An 18637-nucleotide genomic window follows, 5' to 3' on the forward strand; every position below is an offset into this window, starting at 1 on the left:
CAAATGATAATATAATATATATTGGTCATATCCAGGGAGATCTGGCCGATGGTCAGTCTGACTGTACGATGCTTTTGTATGGTTAAATCTGAAGCGGCCAACCGTTCTGCACCTGGGGGCCCATATGGCCGTATCATAGGTAAAGTTTGTGTAGTTGGACAACGGCTCTTTATCCTAATAGTTCTAAAAGCCAGAAAAAAAAAACTGACCCTAACTACTGTAGCTCAGTGATAATGTCATCCATGACCAGAAGTTTACCAGGTTTATTAAAGCCACCCCATATGTCTTTGTGCCAAATGCAGTAGGATCGAAAAGGATAGCCTCACTGTGTCCTTGTTTGCCGGAAATTATTTTTGCCTGCTTTTCCATGTGTTTTAATAAGTGGAGGAGACTAGTACTTTCAAGTTAAGATACGCTACATGTTTAAAATAACAGACTTAATCTTTAGTATACTTAGTGCGTGCTTCACATTCTTTGCAATGATAAGCACTCATTCTTTATCTCTTCTATGACTGTTCCACCATTCTTTAGAAAATATGTTCTATTTGGTTTTGCAGTGAATGCTGTAAGAAATAGCTTTTGTTTTTGTATTGTTTTTCATTGCACATTTTATTCTTGCCAAAATTAGTGTAATCTGATTGTTTCTTTATTAACAAATTCCCACTGTGCATATTTCAAGTTATCCTGATATTTTATCTTGACTTTATCTTGAGTTTGTAGAAGTGTATCTTGTTGCAGAAAGTAACTATGTACAAAGTATATACACATAAAGCTAATACGCTGTAAGTGTCATTCTCCTGCTCTGATTAGCTAAAATTTGATTCTCTGCATTTGCAAGTAATCTCAGCTAAGTGGTTTATTTTTTAGCCATGTTAGCATCTATACTGATTTATTTTATGGTCAGCGATTTCCAAGGCATGCTAGAAAGTGAGAAGTGGCTCCATTTTATTTTCTTCTTGCTAAAATACATAATTAAATCATTTAATTAAATATGTCCACCTTGCCCTCTTTCTTCACCCTGCTTTAAATGGCCATGTTAGAAAGGAAGTGCTTTTGTAACAGCAGGAAAAAAATAGATTGACACATGCTGTGTACGTTTGTATATTTGTACTCGGAGGCAAAGCCAGTGATATCGCAGCATTAGTCTCTGCTGCAATCTCTGTATTCTCAGATGCTGTATAATTGAATAAGATGGTCACAGCACACACACAAAAAAAACACAGGAAAAACCTGAGACCATTTGCACGTGCAAACCCATGAATGAAAGCAATGATTAAAAAAATATAGCGGATTCACATTCTCTTGATCTTTATTAAGATGTCTCACAAAAAAAGTCTCGACACATAGTAGATACGTTACTTGCGTCGCTACCAAATTACCTGTATGACTAATGCAACCTGTGACGCAAACAGTATTTAACTTGGCAACTGTGTCACTGAGATCCTGCTGCTATTAGACTAAAATAGATGGTTAGTATCGGATAAGCACCACTCTCTACTAACGTATCATTGAAACGAGGATATTTGATATCATGAATATCACATTAATTGAATTCAGTAATTAATAAAGTCACAGTGTGGTTTGTGCAGCCTTCTACCAGTCTGGATGACACTTGTCTCTGCTTCAAATATCCAGAGCATACACAAACTTGTAATATATGTAATATTTTGTTGTTTTTTTTAATGTATTCTACTCAACTGAACATTAGATGTTATCTACCACAGTTGCCAAATGATCTAAAAAATATTTTTTTGATAACACGTACAAAATGGGAGTTAAACCACTTTTTGTTGTTAATAAATGAATATTATGTAGTAATCTAAATACCATATAGTACACACATTTCAGTAATTGATAGTTTTACAATGCTTCAATATGTCCAACCAGTTGTTTTCCATTGCTTGCTAGGGCTTCTCTCTTTATTTCAAAGAGAGCATGAGAGATTGGCTAACAAGATAACAGAAATGCTCTGTACAATCTTCAAATTTGTGGATTCATGCAGAAGGATAGGAGCAGTCACATAGCAACAAGCTAACTAACATATTCTGCTTGCTTGTTGTCCTGGTATGCTATGACATTAGGACAGTTTCCTACATATGTGAGGTTTAGCTTTTTGTTATACCTTTTATAAACACTATAACCAAAGTTAGGGATTTGTGTGTAGCTTCCTTCTGCCTGTAATGTTAGGAACTTTACAGATCTGGCCACATCCTGGTAATGTCACACCAGACTGTCAGTTATGTCAGAACTGCTACATGTCACTGGGCTGTGGCTGCAATAAAGAGATTGTGGGACAGAGACCAAGACATTTGCACTTAAGTGAAAAGTAATCTCTTACAACAGTGATAGGGAACCTGACACGCTTCATGGGCCGCATAGGTGACCCGCTATCCTTCAAAAGGACCACACACTAATACATGTAATCACAAAAATATCTGTTATAACATATCGGCAGGAATTTTAAACAAGTGTTACAAGCTGATAATCAAGCAGTAAGAAGTTAGTCGCTGCAGGTGAGGTCTCAAGGAGCTGCCTGTTGCCAAACATTGATATAGTGGCTAATTAAAAACATATTGTATAGTGTCTGTGTGTGTGTATATCTATCTTATCTTATTTATCTTATCTTATCTATATATATATCTTATCTTCTCTATATATTATCTATCTATCCCCATAGATGACTACAAATATGAGTAGAAATTAAAAATAAAATCATTGTTCATTTAGTAAGCTGAATTCTTACTTTCACTTAGTACTTATCTGCAAAATGTCTACATAAAACCAAAAGTAACAAATTGCAGTCACATACAGTACTGACCCTGATCCTATATATTGTCTTAAACGAAGATATCCCTCCAAGCCAGCAATTGCCGAACCTTGAAACCTCTGTGCTGTTAATGCACAATAATAGAGGAACACCTAAATCACAGTGAAAGCAAACATCTGCATGTTTATTTTACAAAACCTTAGTAAATGTTGTGGTGTGTGTGTGTTTTTTTTTTTTTGTAAACACAAAATAATTTTGTATGATATACACAGTTTTTAGGCAGTTTTCCCTGGCCTGTTTTTTTTCTTCATAAGGCACAGAGAAAAAGTGAAAAACCTCAAACAGTAGAAGCGTGTTTATATTCTAAATTGCAACCTTGTAAGGGTTGTCAATCTTTGATAAAGGAAAGACTAGTTATCAATGCATATGTATTCATTTGCACATAGTAAAAGCTTTGTAATCCTGCATACTTGCTATTTCTCTGGCGTAAATTGACATGCATCACTTGAGGCTGGGGCAGAAGGCAAATGATTGGTAAGAAACCCAGGAACTGTCTCATTATGGTCACTTGATGTACTTTTGAAACTTTGAGAGGCGCCCAGTACTGACATATGAGCTGTACGTATTTCAACATGTCACTGTAGTGACAACTGTGCTATCCTGAAGAAACAAAGCTCAATTGGCAAATTACTGGTATTACAGAAAATTATTGCAATAGCCCTTCATAAGTTGTGTCAAAGGGACTTTGTTTAAGATTAGTGAACTACTTTTTTTTGTCTTTTTTACATGTTTTGTACTGGCTGACCTCCCCTTTGCAGTGCTACATCCGCAAAAGTTATGAATGTACCTGCAGTGACTCAGTGGTAACAAATGGTGCTAATGTTTAAACACAAATATGCTGCTGACACACAACAAAAGTTTAGTCTATTGAATGATTGACACACAGTAACTAACCTCCTTACTAGTCCACATGTAAACAGTTATCCTGCTCTAAGTAACCTTCTATCCTCTCTCTAGGGATAGAATAAGGCAGGGATGAAACTTAAACATAAGTTGATTATAAAATCCATTGCAACAGGTTTTTTGCGAGTCTGCGAAAAGCAAAACTGTGGTCTTGTACCTTATTTATACTAATCAACAGTATGTTCCAATTACCATTATTACATCAGAGCTGGAAAAATCTTAGTCACCGTGTTGACCTAAAAGTACGCTCAGCCAACACTGCTCTCTGCATTCCCCCTCTTTTACTGCACTGAAAATGTTCTCTGGGTCACAGCCTCACCTCCAATGCACTTGTCCAGAACCATTAAGCTCTGAATGCTGCTTCTATTCTGGTGGTGGTAAGGCCTACTGTGCCTGGAAAACTCTAGTGAAATCACACAAGTGTTTCTGGCTGTGATGATAGTAATGACATGTAACCAGGGCTGAACTCTGTTAGGGTTAGGCTGGTGTGGTGAATTTTATGGGTGGAGTGGCAAAGACTTGCATGTAATTTGAGGGTGTACAGCCTGTTCAAAGCAGATTATTGCTGGTTTATAGTCTAATACAGACAATGTATTTAGCACATATTCATAACAAAGAGTAAATAAGCAGGATAATATCTCAAAAAAATGTTTTCCTCATGTTAGTCCTTATTTGTAGCTTTCTCACTTGCATGATCACCAAATCTGAACAAAACTTTGTATCTTTTTCAAACAACTAATATTAGACATTTGAATTTTTTTTTTAGCTAAGGGTTATCTATTGATACATACATACACAGACCTGAGGACCAGGTATGTCTATGTATGTATTTAATGGGGTCTTTGATAGGGAAAAATAATATCTTTATTTTCAGTATTTTCTTCAATTATGAATGCATAGAGCAAAGCACAATACCTCTGACTTTGTCATCTGTTTTGGTGCAGATAGGTACATGGGCTACGAGAAGGGGCCCATAGGCTTCACCAGACAGCCAAAGTGGTACAAAAGAGGTTAAAAATCCCTGCTTTAAATGTTTGATCACTCAACATTTGGATGATTCTCCAGCACTTCTAAACATAGCTTCCTTCACAGATCTAAATGAAATATTTTTGCTACTAAAGTACTTAGACTTTTTAAAATAAATATTTTAAGATTTGCTTTATTAAGACTGTCTGGAAATGTTTGTGCAAAATAAAAGCACTAATGTTTGATCAATACTTCATGAAGAATGTACAGACAAAGATCACTCCTTTACAGAAACCAAATGCTTACCATCACACTTTCTTTACATTATGATATAGTTCTATAGCAAATGGTTCAAGTGGGGTTTTTTCAACCTCACTATACTACTGTAAGAGAATAGTAACTTAAATGAACTCCTAAATACATGTTATGATGCCATAGCTAAATTAGGGATGTAGGTTTTGTTTTTTGTATTTTTTATTGTAATAGTCTCAATCAAGGACATCCAACATTTCTTCTATTGTCTTGTACACATTTTTCCACTCTAAAGAGCTTTAAATTAAATGTACAACCGGTTTTTTTCACATGTGTAAGCAAATACATAGTTGTCTGAAGAAATGAGTTTGTTTTTAAATGTTTGATGTGAAGTATGTGTGTTTCCCACGTATGAAGCCATATCCTTTACACCTTCCTTATCTGCTTATGTGTGATAAAATAAGCTGATTCTGTCTTTTTTCTAAAACATTGTGACTCATTTGCTTATTTTTTGATTAATAGGTTTTGGATTACATACAGTTAGTGCAATTTATGGCGAAACAATCAATATACCTTGTGGTCAAGACAAACTTGATGGTCTCCTGTTTGGAAAATGGAAATATGTAAGTAACACTTTTTGTGATACACCTGAAAATCCCTGTGGTCTGCCACATGTTGTTTTGTAATATCTTAGAACAAGACATTTTAACATTTTGAACTTTCTAATATCACTACATTATATGCCTTGCATTTAAAAAAAAATAAAATGCAATGCTTTGCTTGGTACTTTCAGTCAATAGAGACTCTATAATGGGGAAATGTGGGTTCTGCGGTTTATTTACCTATTTTATAAAAATCTTTCCACTGTGGTTAATCAATTGTAGTTTTGCTTATAATTATTTCTAAAGAAAAGCTGCGCACACTGTGGGATTGTCTGCTCAGACAATATTTTTTATATCCATTTGAATCACCTGCGTTCTTCTTGTTGAGATTGTTTGTTTATTTTTAGTGATGAAAAATGTTCTTTTCCTGTATCAGTGAAAACTACCATACCCTATCATTTGTCGTCCTACCACCCTCTCTACGACATTCCTCTAGGTGCCACATATAATGTGCAGAACCATACTTGATTCCAATTTTAATGCATATCTGTTCATGAGTCTAATAATTGGATCCACAGTTGATGCCCAGCCTAATGGGTAGCACCTAAGTTGTTGCCCAGTCTTAATAAGCAGCGCTTAACCTGTTGCCCAGCCTAAGATGTGGTGTGTGTCCATTCTCATATGCAAGCTATATCTGTGGTCCAGTGTGTGTGTACTTAGCAACCTTCAGTAGTGGGAAGGAAAGGGACTATATGGTGGATGTAAGGTTGTTTTTGTTTTACTTGTGATTATTTTTGTTTTGTTTAAGTAAAAAGAAAATTTTAAAATGTAAAAAAAAAAAGGGTCATTCCACATCAAATCAACACGATTTTAGAAAAATGTTTTATAAGCCTTTAAAGTTGCACTTTTTTAACAAAAAAACTTACTTTTCACATTTTTTTAAATTGCATTTGTAATTCACCTGGATGAGCTAGAGCAGGGGTGTCCAACCTTTTAGCTTCCCTTGGCTACATTGGAAGACGACGAGTTGGTTTGGGCCGCACATAAAATACACTAACATTAACGATAGCTGATCATTGAAAAAAACCATAGAAAACATAGTTAACATATTAAACTTACTTGGAAATGAAGTTAGCAAGAGTTAGGAAACCTGTTGCAGAATCATGATTAAAGCAGTAGTCCCATTACCAGCTACAATTTAACTTACCTGCATTTGCCCCTTAGTGGGGTTCGGGGAATTATATGCCAAAAACTTTTTTTTCTCTCTTTCTGCACCCATGAATCATTTTTTTTATTGACCAGTTTGAAATGGTCACCGATATAGGTAGCATCAGGAGGACTAATAGAAATCTACAGAGATTTAAAGATAGGGTGGCGGGAAAAATGGCTCATCATTTATTTATATAGCGCCACTAATTCCGCAGCGCTGTACAGAGAACTCACTCACATCAGTCCCTGCCCCATTGGAGCTTACAATCTAAATTCCCTAACACACACACACACACACACACACACACACACAGACTAGGGTCAATTTGTTAGCAGAGAATTAACCTACCACTATGTTTTTGAAGTGTGGGAGGAAACTGGAGCACCCAGAGGAAACACACGCAAACACGGGGAGAACATACAAACTACACACAGAGAAGGCCATGGTCGGGAATCAAACTCATGACCCCAGTGCTGTAAAGCAGAAGTGCTAACCACTAAGCCACCGTGCTACCCACAGGCTCATGGAGCAGCCTCCGATGAGGGTAACAGTGGGTGATATTTTCACCCTACTCAGCACTGCACATTTAAAATGGTTTAAAATATTAAAAATACAATTATCTCTTAAAATTTATATAAGATACATACAGAGAACACAACCAGTTCATAATTGCATGGTGCAGAAAGTCCAAATTCAGAGTAACAACAATAAGATACTGGATAATCTTTCACTGCTGCTGATAGTTCGCGCGGGTGACTCCTCTGTGCTGCGCTACGCAATGGATGTCTGGTGTGATGACGTCACCCCTGACATTCACTGCGAGTGCCACACGGAGGAGGAGACCAGGGAGGGAGCCGGAGCGCCAGCTGCCGTGACCGCAAGGTAAGTATTTTTTTTATTTTTTTTGCAGGATTTTTCTTTTCAGTGTTGCCCCCTTGCCACATCCAAAACTCCTGCTGGGCCACATTTACAGGCATGCTGGGCCGCGGGTTGGACAAACATGAGCTAGAGAGTTGGGCAGGGTCTCATTTAAAACATATTTTTGTGGGCTTTCATGTGATATATAACACAGCATCATGTTTCTATAAAAATGTTAAATATTTTCAAAAATTTTGATTCTCTCAGTGATATTTTTAAATTGTTGAAAAACATCTCAAAAATTGTTCAAACTGTTAATAAATCCCCAAAGGTTTATTTTGGGATCATGATGGGAATGTCTGCTACAGAAGCTTTCAGTTTTGAGTCATTCATGAAAATTGGATTTGAGGCACTACACATCTGAGAAAATAAACAGAACAATATTTTTTCCAGTTCACTTCATTAGAGGAATGCACATTCCTCTTCAGGTGTTTTTGGGGATGATATTTTACAAGCAGTGTCTGCTCCCACTTCTGCACAGGCGTGTATACTTAACTCAAGTTGAAATATACTCTACGTGGATACTCAACACAATTGTGTTGAATATAGATCCTCCTTTTATGTCTCACTAATTTGAACATACCCAAACATAGCCTGACTTGGGACCATTTGAGTCTCAGTTGAAAAAGCGGAGTGTTTAATTTCAGTGGAGTATTAGACTGGGAGAATGTGCTGGGAGCAGGGAGGAACAGCAATTTGGAGGAGAAGTGCAGGAAGGGAGTGACCCAGCATACTGGGAGTGATGCTGTACTCACAAGAAGAAGCCTCAGTCACCCGGCCAGGCAGAGAAGATACAATCCATGAGGCTGCTGCTGATCTTCACGGGTCAGAGGAGCTTGTGATAGGCTCCTCCAATCAGAACAAAGCACATGCTCCTCTCACCTCTCAGCAGAGTCTGATGGGAATTATTTTCCCGTCTCCCCTGAAACCCAGTCCAAGCCTGCTGTGGTGTTTAAATTGATTTAGAGCAATGTTTGCAGTAGTTGGTGTTTTAAATAGGTATAGAGAAGTAAAGAAGAATTAAGATGGAGGAAAGCGACAGGTACCTTATTGTATCAACCCATTTAAAAGGCTACTCATATCATTGTTCAGTTCCTCAAGATAATGTAGTATCGGCTCTCGCTTGCTGACATCAGAGGTTATGTAACTGCTGTCTATGACAAGAAATGGTGGCTCGCATTTATTCTGGAGAAAGATGAAAACATCGATAGTGACATTCCTCCATCCAGCTGCTCCATCACCATCTTTATTATACTCCAGGAAGCCGGATGTTTTATGAATTACTATGGTAGATGTTCTCGTGTAAGGTTAATTCGTTAACTCCAACAGGTTGAATGTGCACCCTTTCTGAAATGGAAATATTAAAAAAAAAAATGAAGCCTTCAGCCAGTTGCAACCCATCCAGTAGCACCATCCATCCAGAGCAGCAGCACCAAATGGTAATGATCTGTAATAAACCTTCTGATAATATGTGATAGACATAAAATTATCACAAATGTTTTAAATATTTCAGTATTTAACAAAATGTATCATAGCACATAATAAACATCAAAAGGATTGTTTACGGAGATAAATTCAAAGTAATGAACAGGCCTGGATGGTTCCCATTTTCATTATTTTAGCAAACCGTTCAAAATGAAAGCTCTGGTAGCAGATGATCCCATCATGATTCCAAAATCAAACTTTGGGCATTTATTAACAACAGTATGAACACTTTTTGAGATGTTTTTCTTACAATTTAAAAATATGACTTCTTGAGAAAATCAAAATTTTGATTTTGAAATTGTTACATTTTAAATATTGAAACATGATGCTGAGATAGCTAGATATATATATATATATATATATATATATATATATATATATATATATATATATATATATACCAGCCCATACAAAGAGGTTTAAAATGAGACCTTGCCCAACTCTCTAGCTCAATCAGGTGAGCTACAAATGCAATTTTAAAAATTGTTGAAAGCAAGTCTTTCATTAAAAAGTGCAACTTTAAAGGTATATAACTTCAAAACCGGTGCACATATCAGCCTAAGATTTGGGGGTTTTCTTTACACCCATGACAACATTTATTATTATACCAAATTTCATTACAATATGAAAAGGTCAGTTTGAAATCCTGTGTTGATTTGATGTGGATTGACACAAAAAATGGTTATGGAGAGTTCAATATTTTCTGAACACTGTTGTCCTTCAAATAATTCAAGCCAGCAGTGAAGAGACTACTGTTTTAAGTTGTGTGAATACATTATTCTTGTGCTTTGTCTTCATAATTGCTAGAATGTGTGTCTTAACTGGAAACATTACTCATGATGTCTTTATACCATCTTTAGATTAATTATGTTCAAAAATCTCAAGGCTGGACTTTTTAATGGTGAAACCACAAATCTTAAAAGAAGCAGATAACATTGTCTACTTTTCAGATTTGCAGAGTGGGCAATCCTAGACAGTGTTTAGACATTCCTGCATGTTCTGGACATAGCATAGTTTACTCAAGTGTAAATATATTGATATAGTGCGTGTAAAGGAACTGAGCTCTGTGAGTCTGCATGTAGTGTTTTGATAGCTTTTATATGTAGTGGCTGATAATATGTAAATGACATTCTGAAGGATAGGAATCAGGAGTGTTATTGGGGGTATGTAGGATCGTTTTCCTTGCCCTTTTCTCTTTTTACTCTGCTTACTGATCCAAACATGATGGGATGTCATACGGAATAGCATGATTTCATCTTGCATGGTATGTGCACTCCGTTGTTCAGGCTATTATCAGTCATTTCTTTGATTTACATGCTGCAGTTGGGAATCTTGACACTGATCCTTTTGCATATTGATTGGGCTATGCTCCACAGATCTGTTGTTTTGATCAATATATAGATGCAGAGTCCTCTACTCGCAATCCCTTGTACATTCTGATTAGACAGATAATTGCAGTATGGTATACATCTTACCAGTTCCGCACTAGTACTATGGTGGTACTCTGTGAGCGGGAGTAAAGGTTGCCAGCACCTGCAAGTGATCATCATTTTACAAAATAAAAAAAATCTTTAAAAGATCAAGGCTGTATTTTTATGCATTTGTATATTGTGCATAATTGTAAGCATTATTTATAATGCAAATGAGTATGTGCTTATTAGGAAATGTGTGCCATGAAAGCAGTGTAACCTTTTAAAAGTAATTATAAATTCCAGTACTGTTAATCATTGTATTGATAATTATTGGATTGCTCAATATAATCATATTTACCCCTCAAACCTATTTAATCAACTACTTTAAAGGCAATATATTCTTAATTTCTCTCCAAATCAGTGGTTCCAAACGTTTGTGATGTTGTGATACAACTGCTGATACACCTTTCATGTATAATTAATATATTCATAACATGCTGTAATAAAATATTAATTGAACCATAATCTTGAAGACATTATGACAGGGAAAAAACAGAAAATCTTGATCGACTATTTTCAATTAAATCCAGATATACATCACATCATCCTTTTATTATATAATTTCACCTTCTTTTAAGACGTTACTCCTATAAATTCTTGTGTCTTGTGTAGCATGACATAATGACACACTAATGTCTAATAATACCCCTTTTATATTTGTTAATACTCAAAAGTCTCCCTTTAACTAACAGCAGTTTGTTTTAGCTATCTTGGATGTACCGGTTTTTATATTGGCATGCAATGACAAGTTTACAGATATATAAAATAGCTAAAGATCTGAAGCTATAATATCTGAAATTGTGTGTGTTTAGGAAAAGCCTGATGGTACTGCAGTGTTTGTAGCTACTAGGTCTGCAGTGAAAAACAACTTCAATTTTGATGATGTACCGGAATACAATGGCCGCCTGAACCTGTCAGAAAACTACACATTGTCTATCTCAAATGCAAGGATCAGTGACGAAAAGAGATTTGTATGCATGCTCATAACGGCAGAAAATGTTTTTGAAGAGCCGACCCTAATCAAAGTTTTCAGTAAGTACACTCTACCATTACACAAAATTTATGATTGTGTGTCTAGGGGACATTTTTTCCAGGTAGCTTAATTAAAAAAAGGAACATTTTGTTCTATATCATCACTTGCTGTCAAGCAATGGAAAACTCTGAATCATACTTATAATTAGCTGCTGGTTTGACGTTTTTTTATATACATTAGTGTACCATTGTTTAAAAAGCCAATTGTGTGCTGGGAAAAAGTAGTTTTTTTCCATCACAAAACTGAACATTTCAATAAACGGTTTTTCATCATATTCACTTGTTATCAATGTGTAATAGTTTTTTCTTTTTAAAATATACATTAAACAGCATTTAGCACTAATGCATAAGGCACTTTTCTGTATTCTGTTGGCAGTTCTAATCCAGGTAAAAAACGATTTGTCGTAAATATTAAAAATGAATTACTGGATTAACTTTTTCCATATAGTTTCTTTCACACAGAATTTAGAGTACGTTTTTTCTATTTCTCACTCATTGTAATAAAAAAATGGTAATAACTGTTAATATTTGAGTAAGTAAACCTATGCATGGACACTAAAATACACTAAATCCATTTCATTGTATCTAATTTAGAATTGCTGATCTACATATGTCTGAAATAGTGTTAAATGTTCTAGGTAACCTCAGGGCCGGATTAACCAGAGGTCTAACTGGGCTGCAGCCCAGGGGCCTCGGGCATCCAGGGGGCCCTTGAAAGTGCTCAGCAGCGTTATTGATCGTGCAAGAGCGGGGGCGCCCACGGCACGATCAATGCTGCTGAGCCTGTCCCTGTAGTCCTTCCACGGCGCTCAGTAATCTCCTTACAGAGGAGATCTCGTGAGAGTGAGACTGAGTCTCAAGGTCACAGGGGGGCCTTACGGGGGAATGGAGGCCCCCTTAGCCCAGGGGCCTCTATTCCCTTAATCCAGCCCTGGGTAAACTGAATGCTGTCTGTAGATTTGTGGATTTTACTTCCATGGACATAAATGAAAATTTAACTTTGAGCATAGTTCAATTATGTCCAAAGATTTCATAAACTGGCACATATGGAAGACAGAATGTAATGCATTTAATTATTAAGTTACAAGACTTCTGAGGGGGAATCCAATTGCTGGCGATGTGCCACCGGACATCACTGAGATGACCAACAGTGCACATTGCCGGCCAATATGGCACAGAGTCTCCGCTCATTTTTTGCTTGCACCCCAATGAGACACGAGGGGAAATTAGCAGTGATTTGAGAAAAATCTTTGCTCGATGTCTCCGTGGACTGTTAAAGATAAACATTATGGCTCCTCTCGCCAGGTTTACCCCCCCAGTCTTACATCTAGTGTGTCAAGCAATAATCAGAACTTTCTTTTTTTTAATTGAAGTTCTCTTTAATATGTAATTGTATTTAATGAGGCTGACACATTGATATGTTTACCTAAATGAAAGCTGTCCAACTGGTGGCCCACATGCACACATTTTTTGTAGCTCCTAATATGTCTGATATATTTTTTCATAGTATTAGCAGCCACATAGTTTTAACATACCATCTGTATCTAATTACTTGTAACTATTGGTCTAAATTAACTACAGATACCAGATTTGTTCTTTGTTCAGAAGCTTCTAAAAGCAAGAAGGATATAGAAAATAAAATTATGCTGCTTGGCTATATATATATATATATATATATATATACATATATATATGTACACACACATGAATATGATCCTTGAGTGCTTCTATAGTCACTGTTATGAACCCTGCTAAACAACTTAATGGGGAAGAATAGCCCATAGGAAATTTTTCAAATAGTGATTTATCCTAGTAAATTGTTTTCCACGTTTCCTTTGTTAAAAGCACGATCAATAATATTAAAAGCTTATGCTTTTCTTTCTTATAGAGCCACCTTCCAAACCTGAAATTATTAACCAGCCAACATTTATGGAAACGGGAAATCTAAACATGGTAAGTAAATAAAAAAAATTCTGATATGGATATAAAGTTACTTTTCTTTTCTTTTCTCATGTATATATTGACAACTTTGTGTATTTTTATGTTTGTATTTGCAGGTTGGAGATTGCGTTGCTAACGACAGCTATCCAGATGGCAATATTACTTGGTATAGAAATGGCCAAGTCCTTTTGCCAATTGATGGAGGTATGATCTTTATTAAACCAAATAGCTTTTATTTTTTTATATTTTATATGTGTTGTATTTTGTATTTGTTGACACGATTGTTAGAGACAAGCTCATAGCGCAGAACTATAATAGTTGTTGTAAGGTGTAAACTTGAACTATAGGTAACAAAGTGTATTCTATTTATAGAAGTTTATGAAAGTCCACTGTACTGTATAGAATGATGAACATATTATATGGTTCCTGAAGAAATTTTGCATATAAGTGGTTTTGTGAATTGGTTGTTGTTGAAGGACCTGAGTTATTAAGGACAGTAAGGCATAAAAAAGGAGTAAATGTTCTCTGGGACAAACTATGTTACAATGCAAGGGGTGCAAATTAGTTTATTACTTTGCACATAAGCTAAATTCTGTCTGTTTTTTAATCTAGCACACAAATACTTGATAGCTTTATTTTTACACTGATATTTAAAGTTGATCTAGGACATGCCCTACCCCAATTATAAATCTGTCCTCGCATATTAAATTCACTTCTCCCTCCAATGCAACATGGTTTTGCCCAGGTGCAAAGTTAATCCTTTTTTATGCTTTGTACTATTAAAAATTATATTCCATTTTTGCAGGAAGTATAGAAAGAAATATATTTTGAATATACATATCTCTGTCAAAACATAAAAAGTCCATATAAATGATGCTATGTGGTTTCTTTCCTTGGAGGAAAGATGTCTTATAAACAATATTCACATGTGATGAAAATTTCATATATGAAAAAGAGAGAACTTTATACAGAGTAGAATTTAAACAACAAGGTATTGCAAAAAATAAATGTTACACCAAGATCAAAGTGAAAAGACTTAAATTGGTGTTCAACCAACACCTTCTTTGTAAATACACTTATTGCTCAAATAAATTACCACATATATATAAATTACCACATATATTTAACACCTTTAGTGATAACAATCTTCGGGAGACACCCCTTAGGTGAATCTGCTTACTCTATTAATGAAGAGAAGTGCATCAGTCTCCGTTTATGGGTAAACTTCAGAGGAAGGCTTCTTTTTCTAGAACTTGCAGGTCTTATTTGCATTAAGCGTTTTTTTAAGGGTCCAAGAAGCAGCTGTAGTGCAAGGTCAGCAGGGAGAAGGTCCTTAAGTGTTCTGGAGTGGTATAGCCAATGCGTTTCAACCCATAGGTCTTTTTCAAATAAGGAAACCACAGAGCATCGTTTATATGGACTTTTTATGTTTGGGCTGAGATATGAACTGTATATTTGAAATGTATTTCTTTATATACTCGCTACAAAAAGGTTATAATTCTTAATAGTACACACAATATTTGTATAAACATAGTATGGTGCCCAGTTAATGTATAGAACACATATATAAAAAAGTTAATTTCTAACAGTGCGGAACAGGGAACACCACATGTATATTTCATGCTGCCATACTGATGATGCCATGCTCTAATGTGATTTTTTCCTCCGCTATATTTGATTGTTGCTTTGGTAAGGTTATGTTGACTTTAGGAAGTTGTAGTTCTAAGAAAGCTATAGATTCTGGAGGATATAGGAAACCCTGCGGGCATGAGAAGACAGATATAAATTAATGTGTTATGTAAATTAGCTCACATTTTTACGTTGTTGCTCCCTCATCAATTGTATTTGACATTTATAAACAATCCTCTATATTACAACCTTTTGTTTACCTGATGTCTATACAGATGTCATATTACCAGTATTTCTAACTATAGCTCTACATAGGGAACTGAGGACTGGTAGAGTTTCCTGTCCCTGTTCCGGGCATAAATAATTTTATTGAACAAACATGAACAAAGACCTTAATGAAGGACATATGTATATTTTATGCAAACAAGGTGGAATTAGTCATACAACTATGAATGTGAGTTGTGTGCTGTTAAAGGTTTTAGTTTCAAAAGATTGTTTTTACCTTATGCATAGCTGTTGGTTGGATATACAATCAATAGGAGGGGTTACTAGCACTAACTTTACCTGCAGACCCTCCTTCTACTGTGGATTGTGCATATGCAGTCTTCTGTCTACATCAGTCACCATTGGCACATCACAAGCCCAACTCCGTAGTGAGAATAGTTTTTAACACTACAGATAATAAACTGATGAGTCAGCAAATGAGACCTAGGGGTAAATTTGCCTTTACAAGCCATCGCCCCTTTAAATTTTAGCTGCAAAGACGCCGATCTCCCGCGAGATGAAAAAATCGGACTTTGATACATTTACCCCCTAGTGTACACAGTATTACAGGAAAGGGGTCTATCTTTGCAAAATAGAATTCGGGGTCTTTAAAGTATTTGTATACAGGCCAGTACATACGTGTTTTGTTATTTACTTTTCTATGGATTTTAATAGGGTGTATAATTTCATGACCGTATTGATAACAGATTCAGTTTAAATTCTAACTATATGATAACTTCTCCATTTGTGGCCAGCGCCAAAATACATTGCTAGAGGAATGGTTTCATTTGGCTACTTAACTTTTAACCAGACCAGATTAGGTACTACGCAGCTTTCCAACTTTTGTTGTGGAAACAATGTATGGTCTTCAGCCGAGTATTTTGATAGATGTAGTTTGACAGCAAATGGAAAGTAACATTTTTTTAAGGTTAATTTACAAACTCCTTGATTGATCTCACAAATTTGAAGTTTTAAGTCTTACTAATGTTAATATTTTTCTAGATTTAGCATCTGTTTTTTTTTTTCTTTCTGTGTAGTTGTTTCGATAGAACCGTCAAAAGAGAAAAATGCAACAAGTGGCCTTCATAATATGCGTTCAACTCTTCAGTACATGTCAACAAAAGATGACATAAATGCAGACTTTTCATGTGCAGTGACTTACTATATGCCAGATGGTCTGGCAATAATGAAGTCTGATCCAGCTGTCTTCGACATTTACTGTAAGTGACAAATACATTTTGGTGGGAGGTGGGTTATAAACATGTAAAATTGGGAAATAAGCTTCAGAGCTAATACATGTTGGCTGAAGGAAAACACAGGCAAATACATTATGTAGCTCAGTAGGTGTATTCATTTTCATAAACAATAAAGTGATTTTGTACTTCTAATGTGAGAGCACAGTTTTTCTATAGAGTTACATTTATTACTGCAGCAAGTGATCAACTTTTAGCATTGTTCCCTCCTATTCAATTATTTGCAGTACAATAAGCATTGTTAATGCTTTGGGAGTTAAACACACCCAAGCTTAATATTCTTTCTCTGTACAAACTATATGAAAAGTTTTATAGTAAGGTTTGGACTGTCACCCAAATGCCAGTATTGCTTTTGCTATACCCCTGCCCAAAATCTTGTTTTGTTAATTTTATTCCTGTATGAGAATACTCTGACAGTATGATTTTGGTGGCGATTAGAAGATTACAAGTAGATTTTAGAATCTAGGTAAAGCTCTGCAAGATGAATATTATTAAATGTCAGCAGGTTCAAAATAAATTTAGTAAGCCAAATGTTAAGAATAAGGTAATTGTACTTAATTTACTTTCACAGTATAATTACAACAGGCATTTAAGACAGCAGATTTTTGTAAAATATTTCAGATTCCTGAGCTCACTGAATTCCCACTATCGGTGACAACCTAGGGGGCCATGTCTTGGGGCCAGTGTCACTGAATACACTGAATGCTCTGTTTCTAATGAGTGCACTTCATTAATGCATTATAGACAAATTATGCAATACACAAAAAATACCGCCGACTCTGATTGCATGCTGCTTAAAACGGCTCTAATCAATGGAACAAAGGATAACAGCGCTAAATGACACTCTGGAATAAATGATGTAAATGATAAAAAATATCAAAAACCAGGGCAGAATAGATAAGTACTTCAAACATTTAATAATGCACATACATGTATTAAAATCCAGCAATATGATAAAATAAGGAGATAATACTCCTAATGGTATGTGTAAAAAACCGCAATCAACTAGCCAATTGAACACATAAATAATTATTGGGCTGCATTAATATGCAAACCAAAGCCACAGTCACATATGTATATGGATAAAAATTGAGAGCATGGTAGAACGATGATAATGGGTACTAGAATCAATAACCGGAGTATAGAGTTCAATTCAAGTGTCCAGCAATAGATAGGGATAGCGAAAACCAGCGGTACTCACGATCCTCTAATCTCAGCTCAGTTCACAACTCTCCGGATTGAATGTTGTTACAGCTGTAGGCTGTTGAATGTCCACAATATCCTGAGAAGCGATGTCCCCTTAATCGTATATAGCAGCTCTCTACAGCGTACGGCTGTCAGCACATGGTGGTGTGTGCTGAAGAAATCTGCCCGGGCAGAAACAGGGAACCAAATTGTCAGGTCCCTCACAAATTAGGTCCGTGTATCGGATATGTGTTCAAACTCCAAGTAATAAGCGGTGATATGCTCCACAACAATAAGCAACGTGTTTCGTCTCTGAATGAGACTTTCTCAAGCCAAAAGGTAAGTATAGGTTCTTAGTCCTCATCCCTTTTTTTGTAAAAGGAAAGGGGGTGGAGATTCAAATCTCTAATTAGAGATTGATTGATTACATACGTTACACCAGTTGGAACAGTGCAAACAAATACTCGTCTAGAGTTGGACCTTATTAATACATGAAAAATAAAATAAATTTAAAATAGAAATATAAATTTTAAATCAGCGGAGAGAAGGGCATTTGTATATAAAAAACTCATTAACCATATATATAATCTTTATAAGACAATGGGTATCTCTAGATTACTGAATTGAAATATCTAACTAAATATATCTATATAGTGTATAATTCACTCCATCAGAGTAAAGGACCTACTACATATAGG

At 35.7% G+C, this 18637-nt stretch overlaps 1 protein-coding gene across 2 annotated transcripts in view; it reads left to right on the top strand.

Annotated features, from left to right (window-relative positions):
- ALCAM (activated leukocyte cell adhesion molecule) overlaps positions 1-18637 on the top strand; it is a 98968-nt gene that overhangs the window by 33279 nt on the left and 47052 nt on the right. For both annotated transcript variants that reach the window (XM_075194906.1, XM_075194905.1), the window contains exons 2-6: positions 5471-5571; positions 11448-11667; positions 13556-13620; positions 13725-13812; positions 16539-16721. In XM_075194906.1, coding sequence (XP_075051007.1) covers positions 5471-5571; positions 11448-11667; positions 13556-13620; positions 13725-13812; positions 16539-16721 — 657 coding nt within the window. The remainder of the gene's footprint in view (positions 1-5470; positions 5572-11447; positions 11668-13555; positions 13621-13724; positions 13813-16538; positions 16722-18637) is intronic.

Source organism: Mixophyes fleayi, chromosome 2 (genome assembly GCF_038048845.1).
Source record: "Mixophyes fleayi isolate aMixFle1 chromosome 2, aMixFle1.hap1, whole genome shotgun sequence".
NCBI lineage: Eukaryota > Metazoa > Chordata > Amphibia > Anura > Limnodynastidae > Mixophyes > Mixophyes fleayi.